We start from the raw sequence: 17499 nt of genomic DNA, 5'->3' as shown, positions 1-17499 counted from the left end.
CTTCGTCATACAACTCTTGAATTATTCTTTCATTCCATCCTATCTGAGAAAGCATTTCAAGGAGGTGCTTCCAAGCTCCGGTTTGAATAGCGTAATTGACTGCAGTGTAACATAGGACCGTACGAGTGAAGGAATCATATGTGAGATCATTTCACCTTCGTTCAATTTATGACCTTGCTTGATCAGTATCTCGAGCCGACTGCTGCAGCAATAGATAAATTCTTCTCTGCTTCTTGGCCCACTGTAATCGTTGATGAATTCCAGGACTAATACCAAAGATGGATTTTCTCCACCGAGAATTCCAGTACAAAGTCTGGACACTCCCTGGTCAGAGATTAAGATATATCTACACCTCTATCTAGAGCAGCCTCCAATCCATCTCCTTGAGGATTCTCGAAAAGTTGACGGCTATTCTCAAAATATAAACCGGGATGGCTTGGGAACTCGTGGCAGTTCCAGTCAATCAACGGTTCATAATTTCTGAGGTGCATTATTCGCCGACTTTGTTCTGGCGACAAATGATCCGTATGCAACAGCAAAAGAGGCATGTCCGGGTCCTGGAGAAGGCACTCCTGCGAAGATTCCAAACATAGATGCGTAATCTCATCCATTGACTCGTTTGCCTCGGAAATGCTGTCATGCAAGAAGAAAAGAAACACATCAATATTGTAATATCTATTGACTTGGTACCTAAGAACAAATACCATCCATTCAATATATAGATCGTTGATCGCAAGACCTATCTCCCACTCTTCAAATCGCAGTAAATCGTCAAAGCCCTCGATTCCATCCAGTGGGGAAGCTCTTCCTTGTTCAATTAATTTTCGAGCCGTGTCGACGTCAAATTCCATGGCTGCTTTATGAAATTTACTACCCTTCGCGTGAATGTAATACGGTCTAAGGGAAATAAAACTTTCGCGAGAATAAGGTACACTAGGCATCTCATATCGCAGATCGAGACCCCTTCTCGCCCAGGATATCTTGAGGAAGATAGATACTGAAGTCGAAGATAGATCGCATGAGCCCGAAGATGACCTTGAGAATTAATATTGACCATTGGAATACGATGAGACTGAGATGGATACATCAATCCCGAGGAACCTGTAATTGTAGAATGTTGACGAAATGAGGTTCTTTCCTTTCTTCCTCCGCTGCATCTTATCGGGTGTTGATGGAGCATGGTAAAACGTCGGCGTAAAATAACATTGAGTTGAGCTCGAAAGAGACACAGCGACATCATTCCCTGGTTTCTCTGCAAGTCTGGCTGAATGTACTGGCAAATCGCGCTGCAAACACTTGCCAACAAGAAATTGGACTTGAGGTCCAAAATCTAAACGTTGTGCTTCGATGCATTCCTCCATGGCTCCTTTTAAGCTCGCTAACAGATCCTCACGAACCTCTTCCAATGCTTTGGTAGCTATAGTCGTTGACATAATTTATACTAAGTGACTTTGACTTTTCTGCATTTCCGAGCGAAGTGTTTCTGTTTGCTTTTGCTATGCTGTTATGATTGCATCTCTCGAATCATGAATAACATGCGGAACTGCCATAATGTTGGTACTCATCTCCTTCAATAAGTCACTTTGTTCGAGTTGAATAATTCTGAAGAAGTCAGTAAATGTAAGTAATAGGTAGTGAGTATTTCTTTACATACCTTGACAAATTTTGTTGGACCAGCGTAACTTGTTGTGTGGTACTATCAACCCACTGCATCAATTCTTTAATCTCTTCTTTATTTGCGGCATATTTCAGTCGATTCCAGAATTGTTTCCACTTATTCTTGGAGCCCGTCGCTGAATTGCCAAAAATTTCTGCGGATGAAGAGAGCTTGTTTTCGACAGATTTAATGGCTTCAAGCATATGTGCTCCAGCCGCAGGTATATCCTGCAATCCATAATGAGTTTTTAGTTGTTCATGCTGTCGTAGAACTTCGGTCGAGCTCTCTTCGATACTTTTTATACACTCCGCAAGCCTTATGATGTCTTTAGGTGCGTTTTTAATGTCGCCGATGATTTCTTTGACGACCTTACAGCCACATGCGATTTGTCCGATAAATCCTACCACCCCTGTAACACTTGCGATGCCACCGACAGCTTCCACGAGGTTGAAATGATGCAGCAATGGTCTTTCTCTCTATATGTCTTGCTATTGTGGGAAGGATAATGTGCTCGGTTTCCAAAAAACGTGTCTGTCAATTTATATCAAAGCTGAGCGCACAACGATGGTTGCATGCTATCCATCTGACACATTATGATGCACTATCAGAGAGGCACTGGAGGTAAGCGCTACAGGCACTCGCGCAATCTTGACCCAATAGTTTCAACCACGGCTAAGTACAATGAAACACGACATGCGCAAAAGCTGACAAGTTATTCAGTGATTGGAAATAAAATGCATGGTGATATGCCGACTTCTGGAACACAGCCACTTTCCCATTCATGGTCCAGAGGCAGTGCACTCTGACATTCAGCTCTCACCTCCTCAATCCATTGGAACATTCAACTGGATCGAAATACTTCATTCATTTCCATCAATGAGATGATTTCAAACGTTAACAGCTTAGATTTAGCAATCAGTGTTATTAGATCTTGCATCTGTGGATTTGATGGGGTCATTATTCTGATCGTGGGGTAACTCAATGATTCTAGTAACTCCTGTCGACTGATAGGAAAGTCGTCATAGGAAACCGAACGGGTGTGTACTACAAAATCAAAATTAGCAATAATAACAATGAACCGATAACAATAGATGATGGTATTGCATGCGATTTCCTATTCATTATATCTCTCTCGCATATATTCTCAAGTATCAAATTTGCCTAAACTCATTGGTCGCATGCTATGATTTTCAATAATGAGCAAGATTTGCTAGTAATATTAAATGACGCATCCTGAACTATTGAGTATGACTATATACATATATACACACCTCGAATGCGCTACTTACCAAAGATCAGCCTCGAGAAGAATGTGAGGTACTTCAGTCGAGCCGGTTGGCATTGAAAAGGTTACATTCCAATACTCAAAATCATTAATAGTGGCACCTGTGCCGCCATACTCTCCTGCGTAAGACAAGGTATAGTTCATGTCAATTGTACCAGACACGTTCAGACTCAATCCTTGTATATCTTCGATGCTTGAAATAGTCCTCTTCGCGGCAAATGGTGAAACCAAAAAGGTAAATATTGAGGTACCATTTCCTTCCGGATAAGTCAAATTCAACGAACCACTACCAGCTTCGGCAATCACATGCATCTCTGTTGCATAGAGCGTGAGCCAGCCAACTCCATTTCCAGTATTCCATTGCATAAGAGCAGGGTTAAAAGTGCCTTGATTCTTAGCAGGTCCACCTATAACGTTTTCGTTGAATGTTTCAGCGCCAATGCTGATATTGTTTGCAAGCCAAGCAGTGATATTGCGAGGATAGTAGTCGAACGGCGGCGAATAGGTTGAAGAAGTAAATGTGTGCTCTCCTTTGAAATTTAAAAGGGCATCTGTCACATTTGCTGGTATTAAACTATTGTGGAATTCGGACAATATTGCGAATAATGGACCGTAAGCAAAATCAGCATTGTGTGACATAATATACGGCTTGTCGATGATTGAAGACTTTGACTTCCCTACAGCGTTCCAGATGTGGAGTGCCAGAAGGCTCAAATATCTCGTCATATCAAAACCGTATGAACGGTCCCAAGGGCCAGCAACATTCAGAAGTTGAGGATGCCACAGATCAGATACTGCTTCCCAAGTATACTGAATCATCGAAGCACCTCTTTGTTTCATCACAGAATCTTTTGGCAGATACTTAGCCCACAAACTCATAGCGAACAAAGATACGCCAGTGTAAGTGCCACTATTGAATTCCGAAAGTGTGTTGGCTCGGTCAAACAAGCCAACGATTTGTTGAGCATAATTCTCGCCGGCGGTTGTCATATTACTGTCGTTAAACCGACGACCAGTCCATCCGGAAACAAAAGCTCTCATTATGGACTAGTAGTTGATCAATAAAAAGGATTCATCATAGGCTGGGTGATGCACTTACAGGATTGGTGTAAGCAGGATACAAATTATCGCCATCTACTCCACCGACACGATAACTGTCACCTACAGTCGAATTGTACAATGATTCCAGCATCAGACTAGTCACATTTGGCGAGATTAGGAAGCCAAACTCCTCAAGACCAACAATAAAGGCTGTTCCGATGAACCCACGCCAGTTTGGATCCCATGAATTGTATATATTCGGCGCATAATATGAGCTTCCCACTTCTGGCTCCTCTGGTTCCTTCTGATAGTCCCCATACCTAGAGTTTTCAGTCGACACCTCATACCACTGGATACAACTAAACTCACCACTGCGCTTCAGGGTCTTTGAATTGACCGCCAATAACATTGGAGATTATCTTTTCGGCTTCGGACACATCCGAGCCTTGGTTCCTTGCCAAAAGTCCAATGGCGTACCATGCTGAACTTCTAGTATCGTGCCTCAACGCAGAAGCTCCACTCATTTCAAAAAGATAGCCAGCATTGTCGTCGTATGCCCGATCCAGATAGTCCATAGATTCATTGAAGAGTCCTTGGGCATTTTGTGGCAAAGTACTAACATACGATCGAGCCTTAGCAGTCGAACGGGCGAGGAAAAACAATGTAGCAACACTTGAAAGACGCATTTTGAAGACAGTCATGAACAGCGGTACTCCTCAATGAAGATCCATTGCATGTATATATACGTTGAATACCTTATCATTAATAAGATACATAGATGGGGGTATCCAGCCCGGTGGCCGCGGGGTAAACTGAGGGGCCGGGAAATTCACATCATCGATACGCAGTCAAGATTCCATTCAGGTCATAAACTCCGGAATTGTGGATCAATCATTGAAGGTATCTGTCGGTGAATGATGTAACGTTAACACATTGATCGTAGCGGTATACGGAGTATATAGATAGCGAGTCATCAAGTAACACTGAACTACTCATAGTTGGGGTCGCCCTGTTCTGGAGATATTGAAGATGTTGTCGTTGCCGTGGATGATAAGGATACTCCAATGGATATAGTAATCTATAATATCATTGAAGTGGGTGGTAGTTTGGTTCGAAATAAGGTTTTGAGTAAGATTACCCAGGCAAGGTTGTAATTTTCCAAAAATTATACTCAAAGATCTCATATTTTCGTTGATGAGTAAGCACACGCGCACGGATCCACCATGATTTGTATCGTATGATACAATTTTTATGAAACCAAACCCCTTCATCACTGTCATCGTCGTCGACAAACTGTATTCATCCAAAGTTTGAAGATCTTCTTCTCCATCTAAACCATTGATACGGACAGGAGTACGGCAAGACCACCACCACGCCGGAACTTCTACACCATCCATTCCATTCAATATTCAGACTCTTTCTCATACTCGAAGACCCCTGCAGTTTGAGCGAGCATTTACGGAAACTAACATGTAATATGATACCCACCACCACAAACCCACAGCACAGGAAACCCGCCACCAGGAAATTTCTGGCACCTCCTGTAAAAGTGGCATGTCTAGAATGGTAACGTTATCTTTCACTAGTATCGTTAGAAGATGTTTACCAACGTAATGCCAGTCGTGCTGCACGCACTCGATGCAATGGTAAAACACCGTGTGCAAATGTGAGTGATACTTTGAAATGTTGAAAATACATTAGTTAATGTCACCAGTGTGCCAATCGAGGTTGTGATTGCGTCTATACACCGAGCAAGAGGGGTGGTGCAAGAAGACGCAAGAAGAACACCAACAGCGAAGGTCGTATAGAACAATCGCCACCAAATGAGCTCCGTAAGTAACCAAGTATTTGCCAAACATTATTCTGACCTGTTATTAGTTACTGGTCCTGCCCCGGTGGTTTCATTGGCCACCCCCGGCGCTGGTCTTCTCCAAAGAGATGAACAATTGGACTTTGATATGGACTTCGCATTTGACCCAAACATACAAGGGAATCAAGAACCTGTAGCATTGAACGATGAATTCTTACCACAAAATGTGCTAGAAGATTCCTTTCAAATGGGGGCAGAAATACCTCTAGTAAGAACTTATGCTAACGATGAGGACATGTAAGTTCTGTCAGCAGGTAAAAACATTGAGTAACATGACTGACCAAATTTTGTCACTGTAGTTTGAGCGCATATTATGTTTACATCCATCCGTATTTCCCTGTTCTTCCACCCCCTTTGATCAACCAAGCTGTTGATAAAATGGAAACCGGGGTACAAGGACCAAGCGATATCCTATTCCATAGCAGAAGCAATCCACAATTTCAATCTGCTTCCCCAATGACTCTTGCGATCTCTGCACTTCTTGCACTAATTCCACATCCTGACGATCCAAGCCCCGCATCTCCAGAATCTATCATACTACGTCGAAATCAAGCGCAGGTCTTCGCTCAGTTGGCGATTGATGGCGTTGAGATTGAGAATGAGATGATAGAGTCTATAGTGGACCCTGGGGAGGCTCTAAGCGCCCAAGAGATGCAGATATATCGCACAAAAATCCACCCGCAAGTAAGGTTGGAGACGGAGAGTACAATCGCATTGCTGCTACTCTGTACTTATGAATATTCCCAACGAGGAAATATTTCGAAGATGCGCAAGAGGTGTGGACAAGCTTTGGTATCTGCCATGGACTTGGGATTACATTCAAAGGATAAAGAGGATTATGTATATGCTGAATCAGATAGACGAGTATGGTGGATGACGGTATGATTACAAGCTGCGGTTTACATTTACCTTCAGCTCCAACGCTAACTTCTGGAAAGTACGTCTGCGTTTGTCAAGGCTCTATACTGAGTTGCATGGTATTTATTGCTCTTCAAGCGCATATTCCTTCATGTTTTGACCAAAGCTATATAGGCGCCCTCTATTCTTCTTTCCGATCCAAGATTCACGACACCACTTCCAACCTTTGGATCTGATTCGGATGTAAGTGCAAATGCACATTTTGATTTCTAAAATTACAGCAAGCTAAGCGCAAAAATCTAGGCTTGGGATGTTTTTCTTGAAGCACAAAGAGTGATTGCCACAGCGACACAATTTGTGATTGATCTCGAATCATCATTAAAATCAGAATCTCATGATCTGAAACTCTGGGAAACAATGACAGGGTTAGAAAGAACCATTGAGCCGCTGGTTCAAAATGCAGAAAAGTGGTCCTATGGAAATTCGGATGATATGGAACCATCAGAGAGCGTCGTCGCAAAAAGTCTGCGGATGATGACACGTATTAAGCTGAATAGGTACACCCTTGGGTTTTTCCATTTTGGTGCGGTGATAGCTAACTGTCCTTGAAGCGCGAGGATTAAGATCCATCGATATTGTGCGTTCTCCGATATGCCAGTCTTCACAAAGAAGCATTGTGACTTATCTTCCACCCCTTCTGTTGGGCAAAATCCAGGTACCGCCTGCAGTTGTAGCAACAATTTACAGCAGGCCACAGCGACTTTGACGCTCAGCCCCGGCATTTTAAACTCTCCGATACCTGATGATATTTCTGTTTTCGACTCTCCGATCTTGCCATTCAGTGGTCGATTTTCGTCAAAGGTATGCATGCAATCCGCATTCAACATTGCCCAATCCTTCCGTGCTTTGCCATTGCCACGGCCTTCAGATCCAAGGAATGTTTCCTACTGGAACAGCACTAGACAAACAAATCTACCTCGCATGATGCCAATATTTGCCTGCTGCAGTATGCAAGCAAGCTATTCAATGATTATGCTTTGTCACAAGACTCTTGCAATCAAGCAAGCTAGTTCACTCGAAGATGGACTCAGGAGGAGAACCGATAAACTGTTATTTCAATTGCACGAGGGCATTAAAATGATTCTGGATGCCCTGGAGAATTACTCTACTGCTAATGAAGCTTTGAAGGGAATGCGAGGTAAGTCTACTAGTTGCGATAATGTGTCAGGAAATCACTGACCAGAGTCACCTCAAAGATCAAATACGTATGGCGGTGGATTCCGTTGCGGCTGTTCAATAACAATCCTTGAACTTCCTTTCCATTGGTGGTTGAATAGTACAATACACAAATTTTATGCAACTCTATTGGGAATCATGTTCATGGAACTGAGTCGATAGTCTTTTGGCAAGTCAATTTGAACCAATGTAACATGATCTGTACCTAACCGGCGTGGGAAAATTCGAACCTCAAGATTGATTGCTCTTAAGAGAAGTATCACTTTGATTAACATTTGATGATTTTTGTCTTCATCGGTGGGTATCAATTTTTCAGCTCCAGGCAGCTTTCTAAATTATCCATTTCCGCCTAGGATTTGAGCTGACTGGTGAGATATGATCTATTCCTCGCCATACCGCTAAACATAATTCACCTCAAATCTCTTAAATGCAATGTCACTGCATGAATTTGCTATCGTGGGCATCACTTATCTGGCATACCCTGGAAAAAAAATTTCAACTTGCGGGGCGGTGTCAATCTAGGTTAACCTGAACATTGTTTCGTGGTAAGACTGACATTGTTCTTTCATTTATTGACATATCATCAGAAATCTCATCATACAATAGAAAATCCGTTAAGATCATTCAGTTTTCTATTCGTAGATTCCTCATCAATACTCCTCTTCGGTGTCAAAGATATTTCCCGTAGGCTTCTCCTCACTTGGCCATAATTTGACAAAATCTTTCAAAGTGTGTTGCCACTCGTCATCCCAATCACCATCGGAGCTGTTTAAACATTAGCATTCTTTACAACACAGCCCTCATTGAAAGTTATACGCACAATAGACTATATCCATCCCCCGCCAGCATTTTCGCACGCATAAGAATAGCCGCGACAACAGCATCGTATCATTTTCGCGCGGTTTTACAAAAGTTAAAGCCAAAACTTTTATATTGGGTCAATTTGGAATCTTCATGCTCGTCTTGTCCCTTTATAAAAATCCCGCGTTCGATGGTGGGGAGATAATAGCCATCTGTTTCGTCGAGGAGAGTGGCGCTTCTTTCGAGGGTCTTGATGATGAGGTTTGCGTCGGAAATTAGTTGGGGCCAGACTTTGGACCATGTGGTTTGGTCTTTAACCTCCCAGTAGTGTGTGTAACTGGGGCGTGCAATGTATTAGTGATACACTTGGAGCAGGGTGGATAGAGAGAGAACAGCCATAGGGGAAAATGCATTATGACCTACCCCATATTGATGAAGTGTGTTTGGAGTATTCTAAAGTTGGTATGTCGAGTAAATCATTCAATATTCTTTATTTGTAGAAAAATTCCAAGCATAGAGAGGTTTTATCAAACTTATATATTGATGACAAACTCGCGGTTGCAGCATACTGTCTAGAAAATGGATGTTGGGAGACGCGTTGGTGTTGGAATATTAGGCAACAGGGGGCGCAGTATCGCGATATGTATGCGAAATCATATGACCTTTGTCTGGGCTACCCAATGGACCACATGGGGAAAATCAAACGCCGCGGCTGAATTTCAAACTATTGTCACCGAGTAGGTTGTTTGGATAAGCGCGTTCACAGAGCTGAATTGGAAGTACTATGTCGCTTGTAGATTGGCTAATACATACGGAGAGCCTACCAAGTAAGAGTTGGATATTTGAGCTTCTTATTGAAATGACACATTTACAGGCAGACAAATGGTAAAGCACATCTAACCGGCTCTAGCATAATGGTTTACTTTTGATGTGTATCAAGTCTATTCAGTTTCTATTTACCGGACTCAGTGAGTTGGCATTTGAGGGTGTTCGTGTTGGAATGGGCATTGTCTATCTGATTTTGACGAACGTCACAGAGTTCAATCTTTACCTATTATTCTTATGACAATAGTATTAGGTTTAAAGTTGTATATTCATGGACGATCCAAGTCGTCACTTATGCATTGAGTAGATTTTCTGATTTTTTGTCAAAAAATAGCGCTATTCCATCTATGTTTACACAACAACAATGCCGGCTTTCAGTTTCTTAATTGACGGCGATGGAATCTCTCCAATACTTTCTAGAATCATGATATTCAACTTGGACATGCAACCATGTATAACAAGACTTTCATATTTTCAAAGACACCCCGTATTCAACAAATTGGCAGACCTACTTATGATGAGTAAGTTCAATGAATCATCCTTCGCCGCCTCCCATCACTAGCAATCTCAATGAAAGCAACACAAGCCGTACCCCGATTACTCAATCAATCATTTACAACTCAACACAACTCAACTCTAGCCCAACCAAGAACTCACCTAGCAATTCGTAGCTTTCGCACCAAGCGCGTCCATGCATACATCATCTTCCCATCCACGGTTCCTCCCGCATCGCTTGCCCAAAATTAGACCATCCGATTCCACATCTCTCATCCTCCATATTCCAACCTCCATCAAATTCCAAAGAAGTTATTCCTCGTATCCACACTCAATTCTTCCATCCTCGCATCCAACCACAATCTTTTAACATCCACCCTCAAACAAAGCGCTTACACACAACCGCTTATTAACACACTTGCGTTTCTTCGCGAAATGATTCCCGGTTCCTCGATCCTTCGTGCTACGATGACTAAAAAATTGTGCGGTCGCGGTTGTGATGTCAGCAAATCTGCTAGGGTGAGATATAACCTTAAATCCTTATGGGATTTTGAGGTCCGTATTAGCGGGCAATTTTGCTTGTGTGGTTGTGTTGAATTGATTCCTTCTCGTACTGATGATTTTTGACCCCTGTTTTTCATAGTGAAATCGACTGGGAAGATTTCTATAGTTGGGGTTTGGTGGATTCTGTGTTAGGTTTTGGTGTTAGATGATGGAATTATGAAGTTATTGAGTTGCAGGAAAGCTCATGTGTGTATTTGATGTTTTGGAGATTATATATATATATGAGGTCTGAGGGAGAAATTTTGTATCATCATTCAATAACAATTCGCTCTCTTTTCACTTCATTCTTTCTTTCATACTCTCGTTGAATACAGTCTTTACTTTTTGATTTATTTCACTATTTTCGATATCATAAATCATCTAAAACTTATCATCAAAATGTCTTCTAAATTCACCATTCCCCAATTACTCGTTCTCCTCCCCTTCCTCGGGCTCGCCATCGCTGCCCCAGCTCAAAAGACTACTACCAAAGCAACATCTGCCACTGCAACCATCTCCGGTACTAAGTCTACCGGTACTGCAACCGCTACTTCTACCTCTGCAGCCCTTGGAACCGGTCTCTCCGCCAATTTGAAGCCCACCTGTGCTCCTGGTGGAAACATTGATCTTTCAAAATGGACTCTCCAACTCCCCAGCGGTACCCAAGGGCATCCTGACTCTGTTACCGGTTCCAAACTCGCCGGTTGCAGCGGATACACATCGAAAGATTATTTCTACACCAATACCGACGGATCAATCGTCATGAAAGTTCCAGGCGGCGTATCAACCGGCTGTGTCACCACTGCCAACTCCAAGCATTGCCGCACTGAGCTCCGCGAAGCCAGCCCTAGTTCCTGGAGTCCAGGTTCTGCAAGCAACAAACTCAGTGCTACTCTTCAAGTAGTCACTGCTGATGATTCTGCACACGGAACGGTCATTGGTCAAATCCATATCGATGATAGTGTATCTTCCAAGCCTGTGTGCGAGTTATTTTATAACTCCAAGGGAGTTATTTCGATGGGTGTTGAACAAACCAGAGATGGTGGTAATGAAATTGTTACCCAAGTTGGTAGTGTGGCTGTTGGATCTAAGTTCTCTTATGAAATTGCTTACGAGGGAGGCAAGTTGAGTGTGGCTATTAATGGGGGTGCAGCAAAGACATTGGACACTTATCAATTGGATAGCCCAAAGAGCTACTTCAAAGCTGGTAACTATAACCAAGGAAACAGCAAGTCTGAGGTGCACTTCTTTGCGATTGATGTTCAACATTAAATGAGTTGCTTAAGAGAGGTGGCGATGATTGAGTGTTGATGATGGGAAGTGTGTGCTGGTGGATTCTGGGGACGATGAGTGTTTTGTTCTTGCATTTTCGATCTTTGGGTTTTATTCTTATTTCTTTTGCCTCTTTCGCCTCTTTTCGATCAAGCTTTGGGTTCATAGGTAGACTGCTAGCAGTTGTATTGTAGTCAGTTTCGGAAAAGTAACAAATATATCTATTTTCCGGCACGCATTCTTCTCAAAGAACATCTTTTATCAGACTTTGAAGCCGATTCCGTTGATTTTGGAAAAGAGAAATATCTCTTCGACAATTTTCAACTGAAATAAAGCCCATGTGACTTCTTCTTCGACCCCAATAATTTGAACAGCCTGCTTCATAACTTATGTTGACTACAACATCCTATTATGATCACCCTGAGTTTAGCAATAATGTAGCATTTCGTGAAATAAGGGTCGAGCCTTTTACTACGACCACAATATCGTATCTCCGATCCCATGGAATTTTGATCTATTCTCTAACTGTGGTAGCAGGTAATAGAATTTCTAATCCCGAACTTTACCCAAGTCTCAGAGAGGATGACCGAGGAAGAGACATTCTATTTCATAGGCGTACCTTTGATTGTGAAGTTTTGCTTTGCATAAGGGGGTTGTTATGGGTCCTTGGATAGATTTAACAAGTCCACGGGTAGCGTGATCTTCCGCCTAGAAGCCACAAATGGGTTAGCCACACCAATGTTCATACTCCCCACATTTTATTTAATTGTATTATATTTTTTAAACTCGTGGTCTTTGTCAACAAACACAACAAAATGTGACCATTCGAGCCTACTCGAACAACTCTCGGTCGTCTAGTTGGTTTATGACGTCAGACTGTAATTGCACATTGTAATCTGGATGTCGCGTGTTCGACTCACGCCTGAGAGACTTTCCTTTTGCGATTTTCACCTGCATCTCTCAAGAGGGGTGATAATATTCACATATCATTTTGGAGAAGAGAATCCTTTTTGCTATGTATGGGTGGAGCAAAAGCATATAAAAAAAAGAGTGAGAAGGCGGGGCACTTGAAGAGTGGGGTCATGACTGAGCATCAGTTTTAAATTTTGAATGGATCATCATTATTCTCTTCTCCTATCTGTAAGTTAAAAGGAAGTTTCAATTTCAAGAGATTAAGAACCGTGTACAATCCCATTTGCTTTTACTATATACAACTCCAGTAATTAATCTCTTCTAGGAAAACAAGTATATCCCCAGTATCATTTTTGGAGCAGTCTCAAAAGTCACGTGCATCAAAGACTGGGTAAAATTCTTCGTCTCTTCTGCTCTGCTACCTCGCTCCCCTCTTCCTTTATCCACTTACCATCTGTACATTTGTACGACTCTGTCCAGCAGAAAATCTTACATTACATGCCAAGGAGTCTGACTGTGAGCACTCCACTCCACTTCTCTCCAAACCAAAAAAAAACTCTTCCCCAACGTCAAAATTCACAACACCTCACCGTCTTCGATATTCAGACACAAAAATGGCAAAAGGTAATGAACGGATCTGTTCTTGATCTTGGACTAGCGGCGAATCGAACGCCGGACCTCTCCCATGCTAAGGGAACATTATACCACTAAACCACAAGCCCGTTTTTTGATAGTATACAATCGGAAAAATAATATATGTACTCCCGACAACCGTTGCTTTTGAAATCGTTTTTCGTAAACCGTTTTCCGTAAACGCACATAATATATTTTCAATTTTTTTTAAAATAATTTTTTTTAATATAATTTTTTTTAATATAATTTTTTTTTAAAAATAAATTTTTATTGTTTTATAGGAAGATAATAATCAAAATTTTTTTTTTTTAATTATATTAAGAATGTGAATACTCAGTATAATATTCTGTATATTATTATTATTATTTGAATATTTTTCTTTTCTTTTTTTTATATTCAAATTTACAACTTTTATTATTGGAGGTTTACCTCCTTAATATTCTTATCGCTCGCGAGGGCCGAAACTGTATTTTGTATTGTAGACACACGAAAAATGAGAAACCTCGCTTAGTGAGACGCGATTCAAGCAATCTGATTGGCTTGACTTCCTTGGCATTGTGGCTATAGCGTAAGCGTTCAACAAAATTATCTATATTGTGAGCGAAACCTTATGCTGGTCACGTGGCCTATTCTTGTAGCTAGTATTTATAGTCCTTTTTTCTATAGTTTAGAAACAGTAGTTAATTCCCACTAAATTTCTAGTATATCTTATAAAGCACTATATAGAGTCTCTCTTTTCTCTCCTTCGTTTGAGATACTATATTATAGTGACTTTTCTATAGTATATACAAAGGACTACTCTATAACCCTACTCTCTTCTACTCGTTTATAATATTAGTTTATTTAAGCTAATGTAGATTAAATAAAAAAAAGAAAATGTGGTTTCAAGGTACGACATTCAATAAGTATGTAGATCTAAAATTATCAATCTAATTTGACGTAATCCAGATATCGGTTTTTTGACTAGGTAGGGCACCCTAGCAATCTACTGCTCATCGACTTTCCTGACCATCTGCCACATTGTCATGGGCCCTAGACTTGTTGCAATCTTTGTCCACTCCTCGTCCGGTTCATCAATTGGCTCTGGTACCAAATTGTTTTCATTTACAACTGCAAACCCATGCTTCTTGTAAAGGGGGACTCCATAGACTGTTGCATCGAGCCAAATCTCAACACCCATTTCCTTTGCCTTCTCAATACCCCATTTCATTATCATATCTGCAACTCCCTGGCGGCGGAACTCCGGGTGGGTAAAAATAATATTCAAATCTTCCAATCAACTTGTTATCAGTAGAATATTCACGTGAAGTTTAGATGAGCTTGCTCGTGCTTACAGAGCTGCGGCTTAGGGGCCAGTCTCTCACGAGGAGCATCGAAACGCTGCAATGCTGCTGCAACAAAGTCTCTCTGACCTCCTTTAGGGTACCATGATACCTCGGAATGATCGTCTTCATGCTCGAAAGGATTCGTTGGACAAATTTTCCACAACGCAGCACCAACGATTTTACCAGACTCTGTGTCGATAACTTTGTGCCAATAGCTAGTAGGATCCGACTGATGCCACTGTAATTGACGAGAAGTGCATTCTTTCAGAGACTCTTCTCGAGCTGTTGGACCGGCTCCAATAATAGGGCAGAATAAACGAAAAAAGGATTGTTGGGGATTCTCATAAGAAATCCATTCACACTCAATAAGCTCCTGAAAATCCTTGATATAGTCAACGACCTTGAGTTCTAAAGGCATGCTGGCAGCGGTATGGTTGCGAAAACGAATCTCTAATTCTCAATCTTCGATTAAGGGGTCTTATATGGCCGAATGTGATGAGGGAAGACGAGACAAGCTTATCATAAAAATAGTTGTATAACCAACCAAACAAGTGAGCAATAACTGCGCCGCAAAATGTTTATCTCTAGCCAATAACCGACTTCAACCTCTTACAAATTCATTCATATTGTGTTACAACCCCTTCACCGAAGCTAGCTGTTTTTACTGTTTGCAAGTCTGCAGCATTCTGCCTGTGCCGCAAACTGATAGGGAAGGTAGTGGTAGGGAGGGGGAGGAGATTTCGGAGTATTGCGACTAACATTACCTTTGGTATGCATCGCCCTGCCTTTGGGATTTATTTGCGTGTTTGTCTTATCAAAAGTGTACGAGTATTTGTCACTAGCTAATACTTAATAGTGGAGCCGTTTCCGAACTTTCTATCCTGTCCACTTTCGAAATCAAGTCGATTTTCATCATGAATCGGACGCAGGTTTTTATCACTGATACAAACAAGACTCCGCTGATAGAACTGTTTGTTTGGGTCCCATTATCAATTTCATGCCTTGGAGTGGCTGCTCGGCTGGCTACAAAGATAGCGATTTTCAAAAAATTACACTTGCAAGATCATCTAGTCTCTATATCTCTTGTAAGAGGCCTAGCTTAGCAATGCGCTAAATCGACCTTGCTGCTGACTTTCGATCATAGCTTCTAGCAATTGGTCAATCAATTGCAGTCACCATACAGTATTCGAACGGTTACGGTCAACACCTCTCTACACTGAGCACCTCTCATCAAGAAGGACTATTAAAAGTAGGTGTTGACTTTTTGATCTTCGAAGACAGAGCTGACAATGTTTATCATAGGCCGGATATGCCGCAAACCTACTATTTATTGCCAGCTTGTGTTTTGTCAAACTGTCGATCGCCTTATTCATTGACAACTTGACGCCAATCACTCGAGAAAGACAGGCCGCCAGAGTCATTGGGTTAATAATATTGCTATGGACGATCTCTTCAATCTTCTCTTCCGCTTTTCAATGTTCGGTGCCTAGGCCTTGGGATAGAATCAATGGATCGTGCATCAACCAAGTGAGTGTGGCGGTCCGCTGCGCCAGAGTAGACACTGATGAAAGTAGAAAGCGTTTGGGAATTACTATGCGGCTGTGAATATCATAACAGATTTTAGTTTGATTTTGATGGTTGTAGCTATTGCAACTCACATTCAAACCTCTCGGCTCAGAAGATTTGCCATAATGGTCATCTTTGGCATTCGGATATGGTCAGTACAAACCTTTCTTTCTAGGTCTGTATCACTGGTTGACAGGAAATAGTGTCATTGCGGCAACTGGTGTTCAAATCTATTATTTGAACAAACCCTCAAAAGATCTAGCCTTTGACCCATGGCCAGAAGCAATTATCACACAGAGCGTCCTGTGTCTCAGTATTCTTACTGCTTGTCTTCCATATCTGTAGCCATTCTTGAGCAGCCTAGAGTCTGGAATGATACGTGCGGACGATCTACGGCGTCGGGGTCAAACGGATATCGCCGTATACAATCATTACCCCCAAAACAAATCAGATAGCTCTGGCAGCAAGAAGTCGAAGGTGAAGAACATCCTCAGCAACACTTTTCAATCCCAAAGCCGTGTCAGCACGGGCCACTACAAGCTATCAAGTATTTCGCCAGAAAATTCTCATTTTCAACCAGTGGCAGTAACGGTCATATCTGGAGCTGAAAGTGGGGCTTGGGATAGGCAAAGTCGAGAAAGCCAGACGAGTCAAACTAGGATTATTAGAGAAACGCGGAGCTGGAACGTAGAGTTGCAAAATACTGGCCTTGCTAGATAATGAAACCCTAGATAGAGATGCCTTTAATCTGAATATCAAGTATGCGTATGTACAAGAGCCCTGTGATTTGTTTCGTTCTGATTCCATGTTCTAGAATATCAAAAATTATCGCCACAATCATGTCCCGTTGTATTTTTAGTAGTTCTGTAGGATTTTGTTGTATAATTAGTTTTCTTTTCAAGGATGCCTCATTACATCTGTATGTAGATATAAATTATGGGCGTATCTGTGGCTGCTAATTCCTACCCTGATATATCTAGTATCTACCAATAGATACAGGGTTCAGTGCTGCGCCGCAAAAATGAACAATGGGCAATCAAGTTGTACCTTGCAAGCACGCATTAGAAAAACCATACATTTCCCACTTATCTACTCGCGAAGAGCGTCTTTTCCAGCCAAGCCTTTTCCCCATTTTTTATATCCTTTTCTTCTTTAGTATTGGAGTATTGACTTGACTTAT

The 17499-nt window shown here is 41.7% G+C and overlaps 7 protein-coding genes across 7 annotated transcripts; 3 read left to right on the top strand and 4 right to left on the bottom strand.

Annotated features, from left to right (window-relative positions):
• Positions 1-147: 147 nt before the first annotated feature.
• On the bottom strand, positions 148-2100 carry EAE97_006350 (uncharacterized protein; the record flags this gene model as incomplete). The annotated part of the gene is made up of 2 exons (XM_038876863.1): positions 336-1035; positions 1102-1433. 2 exons carry the CDS (start codon positions 1431-1433, stop codon positions 336-338), a joined length of 1032 nt encoding a protein of 343 aa, XP_038732570.1.
• Positions 2101-2901: 801 nt separating this feature from the next.
• EAE97_006349 (uncharacterized protein) lies at positions 2902-5113 on the bottom strand. The gene is made up of 3 exons (XM_038876862.1): positions 4353-5113; positions 4042-4303; positions 2902-3989 (listed from the first exon to the last, which is right to left on the bottom strand). The coding sequence occupies exons 1-3, from the start codon at positions 4682-4684 to the stop codon at positions 2943-2945; spliced, it is 1641 nt and encodes a 546-aa protein (XP_038732569.1). The 5' UTR covers positions 4685-5113; the 3' UTR covers positions 2902-2942.
• Positions 5114-5460: 347 nt separating this feature from the next.
• Positions 5461-8011, top strand: EAE97_006348 (uncharacterized protein; the record flags this gene model as incomplete). Its single annotated transcript, XM_038876861.1, has 10 exons — positions 5461-5549; positions 5604-5649; positions 5698-5815; positions 5862-6090; positions 6153-6732; positions 6792-6830; positions 6886-6954; positions 7015-7268; positions 7323-7909; positions 7968-8011. 10 exons carry the CDS (start codon positions 5461-5463, stop codon positions 8009-8011), a joined length of 2055 nt encoding a protein of 684 aa, XP_038732568.1.
• A 586-nt stretch (positions 8012-8597) lies between these two features.
• EAE97_006347 (uncharacterized protein) lies at positions 8598-8796 on the bottom strand (the record flags this gene model as incomplete). Its single annotated transcript, XM_038876860.1, has 2 exons — positions 8598-8712; positions 8768-8796. 2 exons carry the CDS (start codon positions 8794-8796, stop codon positions 8598-8600), a joined length of 144 nt encoding a protein of 47 aa, XP_038732567.1.
• Positions 8797-11010: 2214 nt separating this feature from the next.
• Positions 11011-11883, top strand: EAE97_006346 (uncharacterized protein; the record flags this gene model as incomplete). The annotated part of the gene is made up of 1 exon (XM_038876859.1): positions 11011-11883. One exon carries the CDS (start codon positions 11011-11013, stop codon positions 11881-11883), a length of 873 nt encoding a protein of 290 aa, XP_038732566.1.
• A 2530-nt stretch (positions 11884-14413) lies between these two features.
• On the bottom strand, positions 14414-15171 carry EAE97_006345 (uncharacterized protein; the record flags this gene model as incomplete). Its single annotated transcript, XM_038876858.1, has 2 exons — positions 14414-14697; positions 14763-15171. The coding sequence occupies 2 exons, from the start codon at positions 15169-15171 to the stop codon at positions 14414-14416; spliced, it is 693 nt and encodes a 230-aa protein (XP_038732565.1).
• Positions 15172-15667: 496 nt separating this feature from the next.
• EAE97_006344 (uncharacterized protein) lies at positions 15668-16664 on the top strand (the record flags this gene model as incomplete). The annotated part of the gene is made up of 5 exons (XM_038876857.1): positions 15668-15838; positions 15898-16002; positions 16056-16280; positions 16328-16470; positions 16523-16664. The coding sequence occupies 5 exons, from the start codon at positions 15668-15670 to the stop codon at positions 16662-16664; spliced, it is 786 nt and encodes a 261-aa protein (XP_038732564.1).
• Between the last annotated feature and the right edge of the window lie 835 nt (positions 16665-17499).

This window comes from Botrytis byssoidea, assembly GCF_014898295.1.
Source record: "Botrytis byssoidea strain MUCL 94 chromosome Unknown BBYS_011, whole genome shotgun sequence".
Taxonomy (NCBI): domain Eukaryota; kingdom Fungi; phylum Ascomycota; class Leotiomycetes; order Helotiales; family Sclerotiniaceae; genus Botrytis; species Botrytis byssoidea.
This window is presented reverse-complemented; position numbering and strand designations above follow the sequence as displayed.